General features: G+C 31.4%; 2 protein-coding genes across 2 annotated transcripts in view; both read right to left on the bottom strand.

Annotated features, from left to right (window-relative positions):
- Nucleotides 1-1,352, bottom strand: part of LOC113363249 (protein-tyrosine sulfotransferase-like) — an 11,385-nt gene extending 10,033 nt beyond the window's left edge. The window contains exon 1 of the mRNA XM_026605736.1: nucleotides 1,312-1,352. The gene's annotated coding sequence lies outside the window, so the exon portion shown is untranslated. The remainder of the gene's footprint in view (nucleotides 1-1,311) is intronic.
- An 11,410-nt stretch (nucleotides 1,353-12,762) lies between these two features.
- Nucleotides 12,763-19,887, bottom strand: LOC113363425 (hillarin-like). The gene is made up of 14 exons (XM_026605930.1): nucleotides 19,650-19,887; nucleotides 19,488-19,583; nucleotides 19,200-19,375; nucleotides 16,120-16,236; nucleotides 15,723-16,001; nucleotides 15,418-15,662; nucleotides 14,391-14,555; nucleotides 14,114-14,302; nucleotides 13,978-14,047; nucleotides 13,743-13,881; nucleotides 13,404-13,678; nucleotides 13,221-13,334; nucleotides 12,981-13,144; nucleotides 12,763-12,910 (listed from the first exon to the last, which is right to left on the bottom strand). The coding sequence occupies exons 1-14, from the start codon at nucleotides 19,885-19,887 to the stop codon at nucleotides 12,763-12,765; spliced, it is 2,415 nt and encodes an 804-aa protein (XP_026461715.1).
- Between the last annotated feature and the right edge of the window lie 4,175 nt (nucleotides 19,888-24,062).

Consider the following 24,062-nt stretch of genomic DNA (forward strand, 5'->3'; position numbering starts at 1 on the left):
GGTTCTTCTTTTTTGATTCATGGGCAAATGCTTGTATTGTATTCCTTACATCCCATTTGACTTTTTCAATGACAGTTTGCTTCAAAACCTGATAATTTTCAACACTTTTCAGGAGCGACGATACAGGTTTCTTTCTATGAGAACCATACATTGAGCTTCGAGAAATATCCCAGACCTTTTAAGTGGTCATGAACTGTTAAATTTGATAAATTTAAATTCAATGGAATTTCATGTATTGTTTTCTGCTGGTTTGCCTCAACTAATGCCTTTCTCCCATTATCATCAAATTCAAGCATACTTCTCGGACATGGTGCATCTTGGACATCAAAATACAAGAAATGAAATTTAGCAAACCCGTTTTGGCACTGTCGTGCTATCAACACGTCGTTTCCATACACATCGGTCAATTTCAGTTTGATTTACACAGTGTTTTTACCTTTTCTATAGCATAAGAGTAAAATATGTTGAAATTGCTGCTCAATTCTTTCTGTATTTAAAGTGGCACCCTCCAAAACTACTGCGTGTAATTGATTATAATTTTTTACACACAAACCTTATAATATAAGCATTCTAATCATATAACAAATTATACGACCAAGTGTGATGGTGGGTTCATAAAAATATAGTTAAATCTTCTGTGATAATATATATATATATATATATATATATATATATATATATATATCATCGTCATTTCCATACACATTGGTCAATTTCAGTTTGACTTACATAGTATTTTTACTTTTTCTATAGCAAAAGAGTAAAATATGTTGAAATTGCTGCTCAATTCTTTCTGTATTCAAAGTGGCACCCTCCAAAAACTACTGCGTGTCATTGATTATAATTTTTTACACACAAACCTTATAATATAAGCATTCTAATCATATAATAATTATACGATCAAGTGTGATGGTGGGTTCATAAAAATATAGTTAAATCTTCTGTGATAATATATATATATATATATATATATATATATATATATATATATATATTATGTATATTTTGGGTTATTTGGGCAATATAATATATGGGCATATATATGTGACTTAGAATATCCAAGCATAATCCATGTTGTTTATTATAACCAAAATGTGTTTTCATAACTGTCATAACCTATAATATTTAAAATTAAATTTACGTCTTATTTATTGTGAATCAAAAAGTGTAAACATTAATATTGGTGTAAAGTTGAGTAATGTTTGTGTTTTATTGAAAAGTGTATGTTTCTGTTACCAAAAATCATATGTGAACAAAATCAAAACAATGCATCAAGTTTGACATATTGTCTGTTTTAAATAGTCTACTTACTCGTGTAGTATTTGATAACTTCCTAGTAATTCCTTGATAATATTGATTGAAAAATACTAATTAACTGTTTAAATTAATAAATACATGTTTTGTTGGAAATTATAAGTGATGATACGTCATACTGAGGAATACAATCGCTTTATTAGAGAGCGTTAGGTTTGTACATAAATCTATTCCATGGCATAGTGAGGGATCTGGCAAGTTATAGAAATATAGAGTATTTTACATATAAACATTGCTTTAACTATAGTTGTTATTCTTATTTATCTATGCTTATTTTATTTGCTTATTTATTTATGTTGTTATTGGTATTTAGCCTTGAGGCAAGTTACATGAACTTCCTGATTTGTGTAAATAATCAACTTAATCAATAAAAAATAAATTCATTTATGAGTGATTAAAAGTATTCCGAGTAGATTTATTACACATAATTGAAAACGGACGAACACTTAACGTGTATTTTTAAAAGGTAAATTTGACAAATCAATAATATTTATAATTGAACCAGTTTCCATAGGACTTTAATGGTTTAGTATGCTCATTAAGACCAAGTACTCTATCATTAGTAAATCGTCTAATTTTAATTTTCACAAACGTCAAAAAAATATTTCAACTTTGATGAATTTTGAACTACTTTTCGAATGGCGGTAATATTTCAGTAAGTTCTAAAAGACCATGATATACATCGCCAAAAAAAGTTCCATAAAAATCGGCTGAAATTTTTTTTCAACAGTTAATTACAAGAAAACGGCTCGGTAGATTCTCACCTACAACTAATCAGTGTCATTCCCAACTAATATCTTTCGAACAGTTTTTGAATTTTGGAAATCGATTCGGTAGAATGAGCTTAAATGTGGATGAAAAGTTTAACACTTTTTTTGCAATTTCAAAGAAACGGCTCGGCAGATTGTCTCAAAAAACTGACAAACTATAGTCCTCATTGAGATACATCAAATGGTTTTTAAATTTCTGAAATCGGTTCAGGCGTTTTTGAGAAAATGTCGATCAAAGGTCTAATTTTGACAAATGCCAAAAAACGATACTAATTTTTGCAAACTTTGAATAACTTTTAAAATTAAACGACTTGTCGTAGGGCCGTAATATTTTAGTATGATCTATAACACTATGGTATCTTAAAAATCATAAATATCGTATAAATTTTTTTTTAACACTTTATTGCAAGAAAACGGTCTGGCCGATCTTCACCAAAGACTAATCAGCACGACTCCTAACCAATATCTTTCGAACAGTTTTTGAATTTTCAAAATCGATTCAGAATTGCGGGCTAAAACGTGGACGATTTTTTTTTAGTTTTCTGCGATTTACAAAGAAACGGCGGGGCTGATCGTCGAGCAAATTTGATAAACGCTAGTCCTCATCGAGATACATCGAATGGCTTTTAAATTTTTGAAATCGGTCCAGCCGTTTTTGAGAAAACGTCTATTTATGATGACAAAATATATTTATTTTGTCATATATTTATGACAAAAAAGCTGTCCACATACACATACACACACACACATACTTTTTCCAAATTTTGTCTCATCCGATTCAGATTGGCTTGAAACGTCGAGAAAACATAAAATTAGCGAATCAGATTTTTTGATAAAAACATAAACTTCTCCTTCGGTAAGTTAAAAATAATTGTTTAATGCTTTCTAGATAATAGTTTCTCTGTTAATTATTCTTAAGTAAATATAGATCATGCAGATAAATTTACCTCTATTTTTTCCATTCTTCACTCCACAGGTCTCTATTTTTTAAGTTGTATCCTATTACGAAACAAACATTTTAATTTTAAACAATCAATATAATCATAGTTATAAATGATTCAATTATGTTTGGCTAAATAAAGTTTCGACGGAAATTATTAATTTTGATTGAGGCACTAGATATCTGTCTACGTGGAAATAGATGAAACAGCGGATTTGACCTGAAATATGACCCGTTACTTTGTAACCATACAAGAAATAATAATGAATTCCTAATTCACATCTATTAACTGAGATTCCATTCGTATAAAAGATGCGAAGTATATCTTCAATAAGATTATTTACACTAAATTTATATATGTACTTATATAAAATTTAGATTTTTTGTTTGACGTTGAAACATATATTTGCAATGTTTATTTGCAGCCAAATAGTCGACTAGTGGTGAATGGCATCGTGCCTTAAGGCAAATTGCTGGAACTTCCCGTACTGGGAACTAAATTATTAAAAAAAACTTTGCAAATCTTTGGAAAATAAAGATTTTTAAGAAATTTTTAAATTTTTGAAGAAAATTGACTTTTTTGTATTCTTTTTTTTTTTTTTTTTGAAAATTTTGAATATTTTTTTAAGCAATCGCGCTGCATAGGTGATTTGGAGTCGTCTAACATGTAAACATTGGTACGGAGCCCATATAAATGTACCAAAATTTGTACTTATTATTACAATCTTTATAAAATATCTGATAATACGATGTACATATGTCTAATGATCCTTTTTGACCGCCAAATGGCATTGTTTTTTACTTTTTTTATTGGATCTCCGGAGACGCTGGACGTGCCTTTACAAAATTTTACCAGTGTTCATTTTGGCAATACAAGTTAAATGTTTTTTAAATTATTTAAATCGGACGCTCTTTTATCCCAAAATTGAAATACAATTTTTGGCACTTTTTGCATCTCCGAAACGGCTAGACCTGCCTTTGCCAAAAAACTAATCAGCACGTCTCCTTATAAGTAGGAATCGAATTTTTTTGAATTACTCAAACCGGTTGATCCGTGTTCGCAAAATTGTTGACGAATATTTGTATCCGCACACACACACATACATCCTTTTTTTTGAGGTATGCCAAAATGTTCAGAAACCTCTGAAACGTGAAGATATGCAAAAATTTTCATCATTGATTTTTGGGCCATAACTATAACTTACCCTACGAGAAGTTAACAAATGATAAATAAATAAACTATCTGTACGTTTCGACAATGAATATGTGTCATCATTCAGCATATTTAACAAAATCACACAAGAAAAAACACAAAACCACCACAAAACATAATATTAAATAACACTGTTTTAAAGAAACAAATCAAATAATATAAAATATTGAAATAAATGTTAAACAAGAATATTATATATAGTTCACCTGAGGATAAGAATGAGTGCATTATAAGAATTCTTGACACACACATACATTGTCGAAACGTGTGAAATAATTAGCTTAATTATTTATTGTTTTTTATTTTAATTATTTGGCTGCTAATAAACATTCCAATATATACATATATATATTTGATATAATTGGGAGCCAATAAGTCGAATTGAAACATGGAATAATATTTTTCCTCCTTTATTTAAACATTTCGACCCTTGAAAAGGCATTCAGAGAATCAAACCAGGAAAATACTTAATTTAAAGCATTTTTAATCAATATAAGAAACAAAACATTTATTGCAAATTTAATATAAAAAAAAAACTAACAAAAAAAAAACATCCTGAATATTTTAACTGCCATTTCGGATTAATGATTGTTTTTTTCAGAATAATTAAGTAGTTATTTTTGTTACTTTTGCTAAATATTAGTTTTTTTTTGTAGTTTTGGTTCGTTGCTCATATATTTTTACTAAAATATAAAACATCAATTAAAATATGTTTACTAAAATTAAATTAAAAAAGTTCTAATTGTGTGTATTGGTTTTTCCTGGTTTGACTTACTGAATGATGACACTATCAAGTGTCAAAACGTTTAAATAAAAATACAAAGTAGGAAATATTATTCAATTTTTTAATTCCGTGACCTGGCTGCTATATTATATAGCCTACGAGTATATATCGCTCACATATATATAATATACAAACAAATTATTATCGCTTATCGACGTGAACTTAAAATATAAAATTTTGTGCTCCTACAATTAGTTTACTCTATACTCTATACTTACAATAAAATTTGATGGTAAAAATATCCCAAATGAGTATTTTTCACCTATTATTTCAATAAATTTCGCAGTACTGTTTTTAATATTCACAGAATCAGAACGTTTCAGATGTTTTCAATGCGTCATTTATATTTGCACAGTTGGTGGCATAACGAATTGCATTTTAGCATTTTGCACAATACATTTATTAATACATTATTCTAGAACAAAATATCATATACAAATGAACTAGTGGCCTAACTAACGATATACGAACATTTATGTTCTTATCTTAACGAGTTTTTTTTTTTTCAAGCCCGAAGGCCTTCTGTTATAGAGCAATTACAAATTATGTATTATCCTAGATGCATATAATAATGTATATTAATGACCATGTTGTTCTAATTAATTATAATAATTAATAATTGAATAGTTTGCGATTCAAATGGCGAAATATTGAAGTTTGACACAGAACGGCAGTAAAATAGGGATGATGGGATTTCAATTGGATTCCGATGTGAATTCCATTTGGATTCCATGGTCCATTAAAAATAGCAGTTAGATAAGAGATATAGAGTTAGTAATATTGTTAGTCTAAGTCAGTGTACTGATACATCATTATTAAGTATAAATATTTTTTGTTGATGAGTAAAAAGTTATCGTGACACACATTTATGTACGTTACAAACGTTACAAACTACTATTTGTTCAAACGATACAAAAACCACTATCTTATATATATATATATATATATATATATATATATATATATATTATCAGTCATAAATTTAATATTTGATTTAGTATAATTATTACCCGAGAAACCTCCGTCCCGATATTCAAGTTCAACAAACACTTATCGAGTGTGCTATTTTCATAAAATGAATGGTTCTTTATAATATATATGTATATAATCATATTCAAAAATAATTAAGAATTAATAATTGTTAAAATGATAACTATAGAATACGCTCTTACCATAGATATATAAGTATAAATTGGCTCTTATGACCAACTTTGATAAACTTTCATGCTTTAACACTTTTTTGCAAACTTATAATATTGGAGGATGTTTGTTACGACCACTTTTGGTTTTATGTTTTAATGTTGAATGTTTTTATGTTTTAATGAAGGCATCATGTGCCTGTCAATACCACTGCGAGGAGGGTCGTGTCCATGAACTCTACCTTCATATAAAGTTTTATAAAAATCATAATAAAAAATGTAACAATTCATTTCAAAAAACGGCCCGGCTGTTTCCCGGCTCACCAAAAACTAATCAGCACTATTCTCTCTCTTTAAATTTTCAAAATCGATTCTGGATTTTTTGCCAAGACGACTTGGACAAACGTCCCGAAAACTTTTATTGAAATTCATCCAACGGCTTCTAAATTTTTGAAATCGGTTCAGCAGTTTGCGAGAAAACGTCGACTAATGTTCAAAAATTGGCTCACATACAGACATATATTTTTTCTAATTTTTGCCTAAATCAATTCAGAATAACTGGAGCTAATCGAATTTTCTGGCGAAAATATAAACTAGAAAGTGAATATAGAAAGATCAGCAGCAAAAGTAATGTAAAAACAAGGTCTAAAATAAAAAATTAGAAGCTAGAAAAATTTTCAACACGATGTATTATATCAAAAAATTATTTTTATTAAAGATAATTACAAAAACTTTAACAGGAAGATCTGACTCGATACGAGAATTTCATTTGTTTTTCAGTGAAGTGTCAGTGTTTTTGTGAAATAAGTATTAAGTCCGGAATTGATTCTAAATCTTGCCTTTTTAAAGGCACCGGGCTTAATACTTACAAGTTGGATATATATTATTATATCTGTCAAAATTTTAAAGGTGAACGTGCCTTTTGCATACTTTTCTTCCCAAACCCCGGATTGGGGTTGCTAATGGGGAGGAAGTAAGCACCCATTAGCAAGTGTTTTTCTTTTTCAAAATTGTGAAGTCTTTTTATATCATTTTTAATAAATTTTAAAATCAGTGCGCAAAACTCTTCAGGAAACAGAATAATTCCCGGGCAGAGGCCTGGGAAAAAATTCAAGATGTCGAACATAAATCAGAAGATGGACGTGCAGACAAGTACTGCACTAAAAAATAAATATGATGCGCTCACGGACCGTACAGATATGGATACTGATAGGGAGAGTGAGGACTACAGGAAAGTAACACGCCGAAAGAGGGCGAAAAAGAACAAGGAGCCTGAGAAAACCATTACTAGGTCGGAACCATCTACCTCAGGCGTCCAAACCGTGACACCCAAGAACACCACCATGAAAGAGGCAAAAATCCCACCGATTATCATAAAAGGTCAAATAGATTTAAAAGCAATTAAATATTTAAGAGAAACATCTAAAATTAATTTTAAATATCAATACCTTCATAATAACCTACACAAAATTTTCACTGACACCGCTATAGAACACGAAAAAATCAAAGACATGTTAAGGGACTGCAATTATCAATTTTATACCTACACAATCAAAGAGGAAATGCCGAAGAAAATAACCATAACCGGTCTACATCCATCAATTACAGAGGCGGAGGTTCTTGAAGATCTCCTGTCAAAAGGGATTAAAGCCAGGCAAGTAGTGCAGATAAAGAGGAAAACCTCAGATGGTGGTCAACACAAATTACCTATATACATTGTTCTCCTCGATAAAGACCAGAATATGTCGGAGCTAAAACGAATTACGAATATTGGGGGACATATCTTCTCCTGGGAGGCCTATAGGCCGCAGAATAGAGCGCTGCAGTGCCACAAATGTTTGAACTTTGGTCACACATCGTACACCTGTGACCTAAAGTACAGGTGTATAAAGTGCCTCAATGTGCACGCACCAGGAGCGTGCCAAAAACTACCACATGAGGCACCGATGTGTGTCAATTGCAAAAGCGAACACCCGGCAAATTATTCCAAATGCAGCGCTCTTATTAATTACAAAGAAAAGAAAGAAAGCGACGCTCTCAGGAGAAGACAAGCGTATAGGCCAGCACCAACACCAGTGCCACTGACGAGGAGCTTCTCGTCAGCTGTAAACTCCACCAACAATGGTCCTAACGTCCGACCTGAATATCCTCAACTCCCTATCCCATCGTCACCATACAGATCAATGGTCCAGTCCTCACGAACAATGGTCCAGCCTGCATCATCACAGATCCGGCCTGCACTATCGCAACCACCAACACGGCCTGCCTGCAGCCAACCCGATCCAGACCTCAACACTCCGGAAGGACTCTTTACTGCTATGGGCGAGATCAGGAAGCTATTTACGGATCCCCAGGTAAAGCAAATTTTCAGTGAGCTATACAAACTGACAAAAACACTTAACACAAACATGACTTATAACGACAAATACACAACAATTTTGAACTTTCTTACTTCATCACCATAAACCAATCGCAAGACTTACAAATAATGCATTTCAATTCAAATGGACTTAAAAACAACGTTGACGAACTGAGACAGACGATAACAAAATACGATCTGGACATAGTACTGATTAACGAGACACACCTAAAACCTACGGACAGACTCTATATCAACAATTACAAAGTTTACAGAAACGACAGACAGACCGACGCACGCGGATGGGGCGGCACTGCGATTTTGATTAAGTCTAACATCAGACACGAGCAAGTGCCAAACCTGACAGCGGGCGGTTCTGAAATAACAGCTATTAATGTATACAAGAGAGGTCAAAAAGTAACCATAATATCGATTTACATCCCGGCAAGCAGACTAGAACATACGGACTTACAAAGACTACTGGACTCGAATAGATTTGTTCTTATGGCAGGAGACTTTAACGCACAACACACAACTTGGAACTGTAACTTCAACAACGCAAACGGAAACAGACTTTACGAATACCTGACCGAATACAACACCACAGACGCACAACTACACTTTCCTGACACGCCGACCAGATACGCCACCGTACAGACGCACCATCACAGTACGATCGATTTGGCATTGACAAAAAATCTACACGTAACATCCGAACCCATAACAAGAACACTTTTCAACTCTGACCATAATCCAGTTTTCATGACCATTTCAGACAGACTAGACGTCGACCAGACCCCCACACGCAAATTTTTAGATTACACCAGAGCCAACTGGCCAATTTTCAGAGACATCATCACAGACAACACACGACACACTATGCCAATCGATACCAACACTGACATTGAGGAGGCTGTAACACACCTTACACTGACAATCACAGACGCCGTACAACAGACTATACCGACACTAGACTCAAGAACAACACCAGCCAACGACTTGCCAGAACACATTTTATTGAAAATACAACTTAAAAATCACACAAAGAAACTGTGGCAGCGTACCGGTGACAGACTACTCAAGGAACATGTGAACAGACTGACCAAAATTATTTCCAATGAATACGTGACCACCGAAACAACACTTGGACCAAAAGACTCGAGAACTTAAATACTGACCCACACAAAATTGGCAGACAGCAAAAAGACTGACGCAGAAACCAACATCCATACCTCCACTCAAATTAACTGACAACAATTACGCAACGACACCAGCAGACAAGGCGGAAATATTGGCAAAAAACTTTGAGAACATCCATAAACAAAATGCCAATATGTCAAACGCAGACCTGAAACAAGACGTACGCGAGACAATTCAAAACTTCACTGACCTCCACAGGGACAAAGACTTACGAATAGACCCTGCCACAGTTTCTGAAATAAAGACAATAGTTAAAAAATTACCGAACAGAAAAGCACCGGGACCGGACGGACTACAAAACATAATACTTAAACAACTGCCGACGAACGCCTACATTTTACTTACCCGGATAATAAATAGAATAATGACAAAAGGCTGCTTTCCCGCTTCTTGGAAAACCTCCACCATATTTCCAATAGTGAAGCCAAGGAAACAGCCAGACATACCACAGAACTACAGACCGATCAGCCTCCTCAACACAATGAGTAAGGTAGCCGAAAAGGTACTACTCAAAAGACTTAACAAACACATAAGACACAACAAAATCATACCTGACACACAATACGGCTTCAAAGAACGACACTCCACACTACACCCACTGACAAAACTCATAGAAAATACTGTTCTCAATTTTAACAGACGAAACCATACCGGATTGGTGTTGCTTGATTTCGAGAAGGCGTTTGACACCATCTGGATGGACGGACTTATACATAAACTCATACAACTGAATTTTCCACCATACATTACAAGAACATTACACTCATACCTCTCAGACCGTAACTTTACCGTACAAGTAGACAACGGACTTTCGACGGTTAAACAAGTGACGGCGGGAGTACCGCAGGGCTCGATCCTGGGACCGTCACTGTTTAACGTCTACATTCACGACATACCCACTGACGCCGACACCACCTTACTGACGTTTGCTGACGACACTGCCATATACAAATCATCACGATCACCGACGCTACTGACTACAAAGATACAGACACACATAGACAAGCTGACGAAATATACTGACAAATGGCAGATCAAGATAAATCCGCAAAAGACGGAGGCAATTTTATTTACTAAGAGCCGAAATGCCATGACTAGACTGACTGACTTAGACAAAATTAAAGTATTAAACTGTGAAGTTGAGTGGTCCAAAGATGTCAAATATCTTGGTGTGACCCTGGACCATAGACTCAGCTTCACAAAACATATTAATACGAAAATTGGACAGGCTTACGGGATGTTAAATCTACTGAGACCTCTCTTGAACCACAACGGCCCGCTAAGCGTGAAGAACAAGCGAACACTTTACTTGACACTGATAAGACCGATACTGACATACGGCGCTCCGGCATGGAACGCGACGACTAAGTCTAACTTACGGAAACTACAGACATTACAAAATAAGACACTACGACTTGTACTCAACAAAATAAGGGACCCACTGACTAGACATTACTACTCTTCAAAATACATACACAAACAGACTGACGTACCGACAATACTCGACTACATAAAAAAGCTCACTGAGAATTTTTATCTAAAATGTGGGGATCATCCTAATATGAACATCGCGGGCCTCGGCCAATACACAAGAGATGATATTTGGTATGGCAATCACGCCATGCCAAAATATATACTGATCGACCCATAGCGGCAATTGAAACTTGGCTCGACGCAAATATTCTCCCTCAAAGTGAATAAATCTTTTTTTGTTTTTCTCCTTTTTGAGTTATTATGTGTTATTATAAATAGTGCTAAGTGATTTTTTTTGGGGAATAAATTTTCTTTCCTCTTTTTTGTCACAGAATTATGTCACAACTTGTATATCTGAAATACTTATTATTGTATTGATAGAACAAATATGAAGGATGAAATACCTACGGGTAAAAATCCAAAATGAGAAATGCTATGTACACATATATATCTACTGAAATATATTTATTTATTATATTATATACTTTAACAGGAATGTATTTTTTCAATTCGCTAAATTAAATATGCGATTGATTGAAGCATTACAGCTTATTAAAATATAATAATTATTGTTTATATTCATATAATATAAATTTTATGTATATATTTATGTCATAAATTTTTAATTCATTCATGCTACTCGAGCCAGATTGCCCTTTTTGCAAGATAGTTATAGTAGATTATATCATTTTTATTTCAGATTGATATAAAAAATTACGTAATTTCTATAAAAATGAACTATTTTTGATATGGCCTATACGATTACTTGTTGTTGCATTGAATAAACTAAATAAAAGTTCATTTAAGAGGTAAATAAATAAACTGATCCACATTATAAGTTAAAGATGTGGTAAAAAGCATTAGATTTTGCTTAATTAATTTAATTAATTTTTCAATATACACTAATTTTTTTAGTACTTTTCAAAATCTTTTATAAAATTAGGCCATTAAACAAATTAGTTTCGCAAATCTGCTACCACTTTTGCAAACGCATTCTCACCCAAAGCTTTATATAAATAATATAAATTTAATTTTTCATTTATGATTTCACATAAATATTTGAAATTGATTTTTATACATAGCTTTATATTATTAAATGAACACGTACAGACATATTATGACTAGAGATCTAAAATTTGCAATAAGGATTAGGATTTTTCTAATGCATTTTTTTAATAATTGATAAATAAATTTTAGTTAGTTGCATTTTTAATTGCTTAATTAATTAAATAAGTAGTATCTACAATTTTTGTAACATATATTGTTAATAATATTTAAATAGTAAAAAACATAAATTTGAACGAGTATATATTAATTTATAGAACTTAAATTTTTAATTTTTTGAGTGATGCTTTGAACTTTTTAAGAACACACTCACATATTTACATGAATAGTATAATTTCAGGATTCTTAGTCTGGTTACTAAGCACATCAAAATTAATTTTGATTCTTACCGCCAATTTTGTTTTTGGCTTTTCATTAATAGCGATTATATTAACATATTACTAGTATGTATTTTGCTAATATTGAATAGTAGATAATATGTAATTAAAACATGAGGAGGAGTCTTTTAATTGCGTTTAGATGAATTAATCAAATACTTGCAGCAGTGTGTGAGCAAGTGTTTTTCCGAAGTAGCATTTCCATTTGATTTTCCTCCGATCTCTCCCACTTCGCGGGTATAAATATCCAAACCGTATTGGCCTTCTTCGGGAAAGCTAAGTAATTTTTTTAATTAGTAATATTTAACAAATAATGAACACATTTTATTGAAGCTATTTTGTTTACCTAATAGTAAATGTTATTATATCATCTGTGATAGAATGAACGACAAATCTAGCTAGGCGTTTTTCTTCAACGTTATTTTTATGCAACGTCGCCATAAAATCAGTCAATGGCTTTGACATTCTGAATTGTAATTCCAATACTCGTCCAGCAAACACCAAAGCCTCCTATAAGGAACAATTTTGACCAATCAGTACTGCTGTAGTGATACTAAATTTACGAAGATGTAAAATAAATTTTTACCTGGTGGGTTATTGGTATTAGACCAAATAATCTTGTAGCTTTGGTTGGTCCCCATTCGCCGCTTGCACAATCTGGTAGAGGAACCATGACTGTTTGCAGTTCTTCACAGCATATCTTTTATAAACCGTATTGTCAGTAAAGATATTTTCAAATGATCAAATAATATGTTCAAATTATGTTTACCTTAAATTTGCACACAGACTTAAATTTCATTGGTTCGCCGGTGAGGTACTCTTGTGGCGTTACTGCATTTGCAAATATATCTAGCAGAAAGACCCCACTACAAGGCGCGTGCACCCTGAATGACACCACATTTCCAATAACTGATTGCATGACAAATCTTTTGAGTGAAACACCTTCGTAACTGTCTCCTTCGCCGTCATAAAGTTTCAAATTGTAATGGAAAATTAGGCGTCCTTGCATATGAGATGGCATTGCTATTCTCACAGTGGCTGCCCCTAAAATTCACAGATGACATGATAACCGAGTCTATATGAATAAAAGTAAGAATTTTGGTTTTACCTGTTGCATCGGTATTCATAACAGCTTTAGTATTTGCATCACTGAAGTATAACCCGTAACGGAAGAATAATGATCTAACGAAAGGAAGTTCTTCAAAGTCTTGCAAAGAAATAGGAGTACGTAAAAGTTGCCATTCAGTCTGTGAAATTCAAAAAGTACACATTAAATACCGATAACTGGTAGACCAAAGTCTAGAATTTTGTTTAATATATATTTTTGGTAATAAAACACTTACTTGTAATGGATAAAATTCATATATAAACTCTCTAGGATCCGTGAGGAAATAGTGATCATCATACTCGTACCTATAGTTCAAGATTGCGTGTTTTATAATGATAGTATATTTTATATTGCGTTTATTCCATTATTACCTAAGACTGTCACTTTTGGCATGTTTTATACCCCTTTGGGGTGCTTCTTTGGCGTTGACCAGATGTCTTGCTCCCCAATTACATTGTACGAACCTCCAAGCGCCGGCCACGTATACTGCGTTCCAAGAATTTCGGAATCGGGAATCTTGGAACTTGACTCCAGGCTGGTATCCCGCACTTTTGCTATATCTGATAATTATATAACAGTTGATTAATAACATATCTCGAGATGCGATTCATATAAATTAACTGAATTAAATGATTATATTTTTCATACCCTTTAATTACAACACAGTGTAGACCGGCGTAACTACACAAACGTTTGAAGAGAACATGGTAACTCTCTGTTCCGTGCTTGATGCCTCTTAAAAGACCCATCGGTGTATCAACTCTCAAGTCTTCATCAAAATGCATAGTATTTAAATTTTTTACAGTTATCCACCTGCAAAAAAATGAATTTAAACTTGTTGATATAGATTATCGTTTATACGATACAACTCAACGAACCCGACGAACTTCGTTTCGCCACCAGATGGTTTCGTGAGAAAGATGAAGAAATTTTTTGTTTGTTTTATATTTGAAAAGGAAACATTTAATTTTATTACACAACAGTAATGAATTTATTTCGATTACAAAAATGAAGTGTTTTTAGTTGAACTTCTCTAAGTAAATGAAAGTGAATCCGCAAATTATCCGTTTCATTGAAGTGCTCTTTGGTAAACCACCTTTTTTGTTTTTTGGTCTGACGTTAACACAAACAAAGCGGATGGTTTTTGAACTCGGCAACGTATAACTGCCCATGTGAAAAACAATGATTTTATAAATAATCTATTTGAAATTTATCCTGCAAACACTAAGCTATTGGCCTTGCGACTTGTTAATTGTCATTGCGAACGCAAGACGAACTGGAAATTGCAATCGTTTGAAGTCAAACGAAAGACCATTCAGAATCATTGATATGCCACCAAAACGTCAGCAATTTTTGATTGAATGGTGAAATTCAGTGCGTGCACATCATATTTCTTGGCGGCAAAAATTGCTCGTTGACTTAACCAAGCATAATTCTGATAATTCTCACTAATGTCATTACTCGAATTTTTAATTACGGTGCGTGAAGTTCCAGCAATTTGCATTAGGATTAGCATTTGACATGCACCATTAATTTTCTTAGCTATAAACCTTGCGGAGCCCGAGACCTTTCCAAAGAATGCAAAAATCGGTTCGTGCGTTCTGGAGTTATATCGTCAGGAAGGAAAACTCCACTTATTTTTATATATATATGTAGATTATTATAACAACCGTACCTGAATATGGTTCTAGCTTTTTCAATGTCCGATCCACATCTTCCTACGAGTTGTCTTACCAAATCCGTGAAAGTTTTCTGATCTTCTTGAGCCACGGAAATAGCAATTCGGTCTACATCTGCAAATTCTGCGGGGTCACTATAAATCTGGAACTTACTTAAGGCCGGTGGCGCCGGTAGTGGGGCCGAACTGGGATATGGTGCTAACTGCTCTTCGTGGCTATCGTCAAGGTACAAACTTTCCGCCTTAAGAGATAATAAATTATGGTAAATACCATACAAATTTAAGTTATATTTAGGTCATACCTGCATGTATTCACTCCTTTTCTCGTTGATAAGATCCAACATTTCACTGGATTGTTTTTCCACTAGAGCTGCCGTTGCAGCTCTTTCGTGTTCCAACATTCGCCTGGTTAATGTTTCTTGTTTTTTATCACGCCTGAGTGTCATATTTTTCTCCAAATCTTCGCGATCTCGTTGCAGCCTCAGACTCAGAGCACTTGCTTCTTCAGGACGCTTCCTTTTAACTTGCATTTCTCGCTCAAATCGATGTGTCAACCTCTGGAGTTCTCGCTCCCATTCATCCTAGTAAAGGAAACAGGTCATTAGTTAAATTGATAGTACATATTAGCATGGGGTTTAGACAAATATAAATTAGTTAGTCCGGAAATTTATAACTACCCCATCATTTTTAATTACATACCTGAATTTCATCTCTAATTCGTTTATCCTCCTCATCTCTTTGTCTGGCAAACTTTCTATACAGATCATCTTCTTCTTGGCGATGCTTCATTTCCAATTGTGTCTGCTCATCACGATCCTGAGAAATAAAGTATTTTACATCGCTTTCATAATGTCGATTGAAACTTGATTTAAAGACTTGATCTTCACGAGGAAATGGTTCTTGGAAGGAATAGAAGTACGTCGGTTTATCGCTTATTGATTTCTGAAATGGATAGGAAAATGTTTCCAGCAGGAGTGGGATTAGGATTTTGGATTATCTAGGAAGTTTATAATACTCTGCAGTTTCCAAAGTTATGCTTTTTATCTATAGTAAATAAAAAAAAATTAAACACACACACATATATCTATACATATATGTATATATAATAAATTAATAATTTTTTTATGCAAATGCAAAAATCTATTACCCTTACGTTTCGAACGGTGTCATCTTCAATAAAGCTAGAAGTTGATACAGAGCTGATAATTTGTTATAATCATAAGATATTATAAGAATAAAACTTTGATTATATAATACTTTTTGCTAAATATTTATACTATGAATTGAACTGAAATAGACGATTTGATTGACATGTATATAAAAAGTAAGGAAAATATGAAAGATTTATGTTCTAAATCAAAATTTTCAAAACGCCGGTATAGAAACATACATAAATATCAAAGCAGAATGTCGTACATGGGCGATTTTTATTGCGGAATTTCTTGATTCACATTTGACATATAATTAATACGTGAAAAGTAAAAGTAGCAGCCTCTGCAATGCCGCATGCTATTCACAGATAATTGTGTTTTCTGATCATATATATATATATATATATATATATATATATATATATATATATATATAGATTATGTACACATACGTTCTCATAGTTAGATACCTTCCCATACGTAAATTATTTAACAAACAGGTTTCTTGCTGGAAGCCTCATTGATCGCGGACAAGGAATGTTAACTTATTTATTATTAAAATATAAAGGATTAAAATGTTGATACTATCAATTTATATTTTACATATTTATTATTATTATAATTATTATACATATTTATATATTCAGTATAACTGCTCATGAACTATTTTTTTATAATGTTAAGTTCATCAATTAAATATATTTTTTCATTTATTTGCTCAGCGATCAAAACCTAAGAATCTTACGATTTTATTGTCATGATTTTTCCTAACTACATGATTTTTTTAAGAGCAACCTAACGTGTGTTCTGGTAAATTTGGATTTAATATTTTTTTCTAATGATGGTGAGCGATAATTTTTAATTTGAAGCTGCAATACCGAAAAATGGCTGTTTTCACCTGGAAACATATTGATATTTATTTATTCAAGTGTCAACTAATATCTCGTAGTCGACGGAAGTTTATTACTGTCTAGCCAATATACTTATTACATTGAAATAGTTATATAAAAATAATTAACATGCCCTAATAAAAACTAATTACTCTATCATTTTTAATTGCAGAAGTAGCTCTAACCACTACCCCCAAATTCAGTGCTAAATGTATTTGAAAATTAAAATCAACTGTAACGAAATAGACCTGAATATTTTTGCATAACTGTAGTAGATTAATATTATTTTTTAAGAATACACAGTTAAATGATCTAGTTCATATTCAATGTAGAGCTGTAAAACTTGTTAATTTGTAACAAAGTTGCCTTCAGTATTACATCATCGATAATCGTTCGTGACGTCACATGATACGCACCCACATTACATATATATTATGCGTCCGAAACAAAATCCATTCATGCCTTATTTTGGATAAATGCGTAGGAAACTGCGGCCTTACGTAAGCTGTATCTTACGGTTATCTTATATCTACTCAGATTCGATTCATACATCGTGGAAGGTAATTAGGAACACAATTATTACATATTTTTCATCTTTTTTTAGCTTTCCGATAAGCTTAAGTTTTGTCCAGAAGAGTCGACTATGTTTGCTCGATTTAATCAGGATGGTTTGGGCAAAAATTAAAAATAATATATGCCCTGTGTGTAAGTGAACCGAAACCGTTGACCTTTCGTCTTCTCAAAAAGGCTGAACCGACTTTGAAAATTTAAAACTCGATAAGTATATGAATTGAATTTTGAGTCAGTTTTGCGAGTCGATCAGCTGCGCCGTTTCTTTAGAGTTACAGGAAACTGTAAAAATTTTAGTCCACGTTTTCGCAAAAAATCGAAAATGAATGAATATTTAAAAACCGTTCAAAAGATATTAGTTGGAAATCGTGCTGATCAACTAGCTGATTAGCACATGTTTGTGCAAATGTAATTAATACAATTACAGATATAAATTTATTATATCAGTTTTGAAGTAAAACTTCTTTAGGCGCGACCAGAGAGTAAATCTGTAAAAATGCAACGGAAGTTGCGTTACGCCCGAACTGTTCGTCATTCGCTCTCGATGAAATCATTTCTATACGGGTCGATTGTGATTAGTCGTCGTGTCGAAAGAATAGAGATCTTTCGTTGTATGTGTACCGGCGAACATTGTATGCGTCACCTAGGATCATTATATCGGAATGTCATTAGATTTTAAGGTTATATTGTAGTACAAATCTTGATTTAAAAAAATGTCTGAATCAGAAGAACATTTTACCCTGTCCTCCATAAATAATTATAATTAAAATAGTAAAACAGATGAAACATTTGTGCCGTGTACGAAACGTAAGTTTATTAAAATTATTTCTCTATTATTCGTAATTTCTATAAATCTTTCAAATGTTATGAAAATGGAAAATATTTTTATAGGCAAGACAGATATTGCAGCTCCTCAAAGAATGAGATCGTTAATTTTAATTTATGAAGTTCTTCAAACACAATTACGTGATGAGTGAAATTGAAAATCCACTATGTGAATGAATATTATAGAATTTATTAATCGACAATTACTTCATTTCTCTAATGAAGATTCAAGTCCTAAATGCTAATTGCAATGACAAACCGATTGAAGTTTTACTTCAATTGCGTGTGAACCTTACGCGCATTCTTTTTTTTTACTTGCATATTTATATTTAATTATAATTACCAAATAACAGTCTATAGATTTTTCTCTGGTCTTGTTGTAAGCTTTTTGGAGCTCTGTCTGCCTCAAAGCATGGGCTATATGCAGTGCACTCGCGTCAAACCTTCCGTACTGGAAATTTCCGCTGGGGCTGTCCTGATACCCGCTAGGGCTGATACATCTCTCTGGCGATAAGTTGCGATTACCTTTAAGAAATAGTGGTGAATTATAAAGTTATCAGCAATTTGGTCATCAAAATCTTTGTCTAACCTGGGGCATATCCTAAGTTTGAGATTCGAACTGGTGAGACTACATCATCAGGCGATCTAGGACTTCCCCTAATTTGTTCATTAACGAAGTTAGAACTTTTTGGTACATTTAAAGCTGATCGGATTCCGACAGAACTTCCTAAATAAATAAATGAAATCATTAATTTTAAGATAAGGAACTGTTATTTTATTCAAATTTATTTACCGTCCAAATGGCCAGGTCCGATTTTTGGCACATGTGAACTGCAATAAACTTCTTGATCTTCTTGCTTGTGTTGATTGTTGAAGTAGGTTTTTAGGGTTAATTTAGTTCCACAAGTCGCGCATTTAAAACAACCGGAATGAAAAAATGTGAAATCTTTTAATGGTCCAACCCTATCCACTTGATAAACAATATCAGCACATCGAAGGCAAGTCGATTCATAAAAATTTGGACGATACATCATCATGGTGGACCACAGCAACTAGATATTCTTTAAAATAACATAATAAATTTTTAATCTAATCATTAGTATTTAGTTAAAATGATTTGTTTGAGTCTATAGAAAAAATATACTACAGCTTTTAACGAGGATTTGACATAATTTTTACGAGAAATATTAATAAATTCGAAATGTTTATAATATCTAGTTTTGTTCATAGGTTATGCACGCTCAATTGTCATCTAATTGTTGATTAATAGTTCTTTATTCTTCTGTTTTACTGGTCGATATATTAGAGTTCTGCATTATCCTAGTAAACTTATATTGAATTTGAATAATATTAGAATTATTTGCAAATAATAGCCAAGGGCACTAAGAATCGTTTTAGAAAAATCGTTTTTTTTAATATTCTATAAATTTAACTATTCAAAAATATGTGTACCAAAAAATTTTTCAAAATTTAAATTATTTTCGGAGATATAGCTCTTTGACCTTTGACCTTTGATAATCATCATAATCATAAATTGTCTTTTGCGATACGATACCCACGATTTCTCAAATTTTACTGAACAGATTTACTTGAAATTTTCACATAGTCTTCTTTATAGACTTCTTTTTGGTATGAACTACATTCATCTCTAAATTCCGATACTTACTTTTTTAAATTTGAAAATATATATCAAAACTGGTCGTAAAAATTAATTTTTCAGACAGTCGTTATTTTATAAAAAATATTTTTTTGACTTGTCCGTAGTTCATACCATAGCGACACTATTCTAGATTAATAATAAAGTTATATTTTTTTCTTTGGATTATTTAAAAGGGTGGCCAGGTGTATTTTTTTTTTTGAAACACCTAACTTTATGAACTTAGAATTAAAACTTTATGGCTATTTATAATTATTATAATTTTTTTATTCTCAAAACAATAATAAAAAACTTGAAAAAAAAATGTAGTGAAAATATTGCTTGTCTATTTTTAAGGTTTTTTAAAAATCGCATAAGATTCATGCCCTTAGACCAAAATACCCTCTTAAAGCGCTCTTTTCTTGAAGGATATTATTTCGCGCTGCTGGAGGTAAATTTTAGTTTAAAAAATGAATGTTGTATTAAAAATTAATTATTTGTTTATTTACGCATTTTTGTTTATAAACTTATTCGTACTGGATTATGCATTCAGAAGCTATTAAAGCGATTTCTTCGTTTCTGTATCCAACTTTCGCGCAATGAATCTTGCTTGTAAATTGCAACGATAAATAGTACGCGCACTTGCTATTCATAGAATTTCTTTCGGTAACACAATTTTTCGATTTGAAATTCTTGCTTATATTATTTATTATATGTTTCCTTTATATGACTTACTTATCATTACATTTCATACAAAATTATTTGACATGTAAAGGCATATTTAATTATTATATTTAACAAATGCATATGAATCCAAAGCGTGAGTAATATTAATATGCTATAAACGAATAGATATTCCTAAAGTATATATTTTCTTTTATTAAAAAAAATAATGTACTTTATGTATTTATACATTACATATATTTCTTTTTGAAATACATACTACATTTTTTAATGTCAGAATATTTATTCGAAATGAGTTTTAACGAATTTAGTTCTTCTTATTATCTTATATTGCTGAGAAAAACTAAAACGCTGTACAGTGTTAATTAATAAATTTTATACTTAATTTTTGCAAAAAATTGTAAATAAAATAAAATTGTTAAGTTGTAAATTAATGTGTATAATAGAATTTATTATATATTTTTTGCAGAATTTAAGTTCAAGATTTATTAATTAACATTGCACAGCTTTAAAGTTTTTTTTTCTTGCCGTAATTACATGCGATAAATAATGTTGACGATTTTGAAACTTTGGGTACTTTTAATATCATTTTATTAAGAAACCATTTATAAATTTTTACTAAAATTAAATAGAGTATAACAAAAATTATGTAAAATGCGCTGAAAGTCATGCTTGATAAACATTATCATATATTCTAGGTTAATATTATATATATATATATATATATATATATATAAGTATAAAGTTTATTCATTGCTTTTCTTTTATTTTCTAATGTAAATGAAACAAATATATATTTTATTCATAAATAGAGAGCGAATATGCAACGATTATTTGTGTATAATATATATACAAAAAAAACTGTTATATGTTATATTTTATTCCATTTATTCATATATTTTTGCATATTAGTTCAAGAGTTCAAAAAAATCATGTTCGTGAAAGATTTGTGATGATGGAACGTACATAGTTCCTAAACGTTCACATTGACTAATATTTTTTAACAAACTTCTTGGCTTTTTATTATCATTTCTTGTTCGAAGACATACAGTTTTAACTAAATTGATATATATATATATATATATATATATATATATATATATATATTCTTTTTTAACAATTAATACAATAAATAAAAAACAATTGGTTATTTTTTAATTTTTAGATACGGTCTATCATTAGGTTTTTCTGTAATATTGATCAATAAATACATTTTCGCATTTTTTGCCAAAAGAACATGTAAAAGGCATTATTGAAGAATATTTGAAGATTTTAAATAAAAATGTATTCTTTATGAAAATAAAAATAAAAACTATATAATATTATATTTTATACCAAATTATTTGACTCACAAATGCATATTCAATTATTGGATCGAGCCAAGAAGTTTATTAAAAAATATTATTTATAATCTGAACGTTTAGGAACGTTGAAGCATATTTGAAAATAATTAGCAGCTCATTTGTCGAAATGAAAAATATAATTAAGAAAAAATAATGTCCTTTATTTATTATATACGTTTCGACACTTGATGTGTGTCATCATTTAGTTATCTACAATACAATATAAGGAAACAAATATATAAAGTGAGAAGAACTATATATACCACCAGGTCAAAAGCATAAAACTTAAAACAATATTAAATATGAAATTATTTTTTTTTATTTTTTTTTATTTTACACACCTTTTACAAGTATCGAAACCTATAATAATTAAGGAAATTATTTTTTCTTAAATATATTTCTTATTTTGTAAAATGGGCTACTAATAATTTTCAAATATATATAATACAAATTGTACAATTGTACAATTGTTTTATGGGAAACTGACATACTGAAAAAATATAGAATATAAAATAAAATTTTAATCGTTAATTTTTAGTAGAGAATGAATCGTCCTTAACACAATTCCTCGAACCTTCGAACAAAGTTTGCTATTTCACCTGTATGACGTACACACATTACACATTGAAGACACCTGCACACAAAAGTACAGCTACATTTACAAATACAAATACAAAGGCAGAACGTCGAACAAAGTATTCGAGGAAAATGGAACTAAATAGACATATTTAGACATACATATATAAATATATATATATATATATATATATATATATATATGTTTATATATATATATGTTTATATATCTGCTTGTACAATGCATTATTTACTAATGGTGTGTTTTACTTACATGTTTTGTTCTCTGTATTCCAAAATTGTGTCAGTTACAAAAAAGCTTTACAAAATTTACACAGCAAGTAACACAAAAATCTATTCATTGTTATTAAGTGGGTTTCAAAGACATAATCGCCCACATACACTGCGTGCGTATTTACAGCAACATTTTTAATATCGAAGTCATTTTGAATCACTTAAGAACACCTGTGGATTGAGCCTCCACCACGCGAAATAACACTGAATATATATATATTATTACCGGCCGCGGTAATAAAATAAATAATTATTAATGAGTTTTATATTTACTTTTGTTAGGTCTATTTTACTGTTTCAATATTTTTATATACACTTGTTCGTGGAATGAAATATTTGCGCTTTGTTGCGCTTCAGAGACGTGTTATGTGGTATGAGTTCTTTCCAATACTGTTTTTGTAGCCATTCCTACTCTAAATATTATATCTTGGCGTTCTTTCGTTTGTGGAACAAGTAAAAATCCACATTCAAGTCCACCAGTCTTCTGTACTGATTGTGAGAGAATAGTGCGTATGTTCTTGTTCTTACTAAGACACTATATTAGGCGAAATTGAAATTTATTTGAAAAAAAAAAAACTGAAATACTTCTCCAAAGTGAGCCACTCTACGTTGCGTTATTATTATGTTTACCATATTTACATTGCTAACTTTGCTTTTTCATCATCTAAAAATT

The sequence above is a fragment of the Ctenocephalides felis genome, unplaced genomic scaffold (assembly GCF_003426905.1).
Source record: "Ctenocephalides felis isolate EL2017-DRISC unplaced genomic scaffold, ASM342690v1 CF-g0.4_SCAFFOLD_00845, whole genome shotgun sequence".
Lineage (NCBI taxonomy): Eukaryota > Metazoa > Arthropoda > Insecta > Siphonaptera > Pulicidae > Ctenocephalides > Ctenocephalides felis.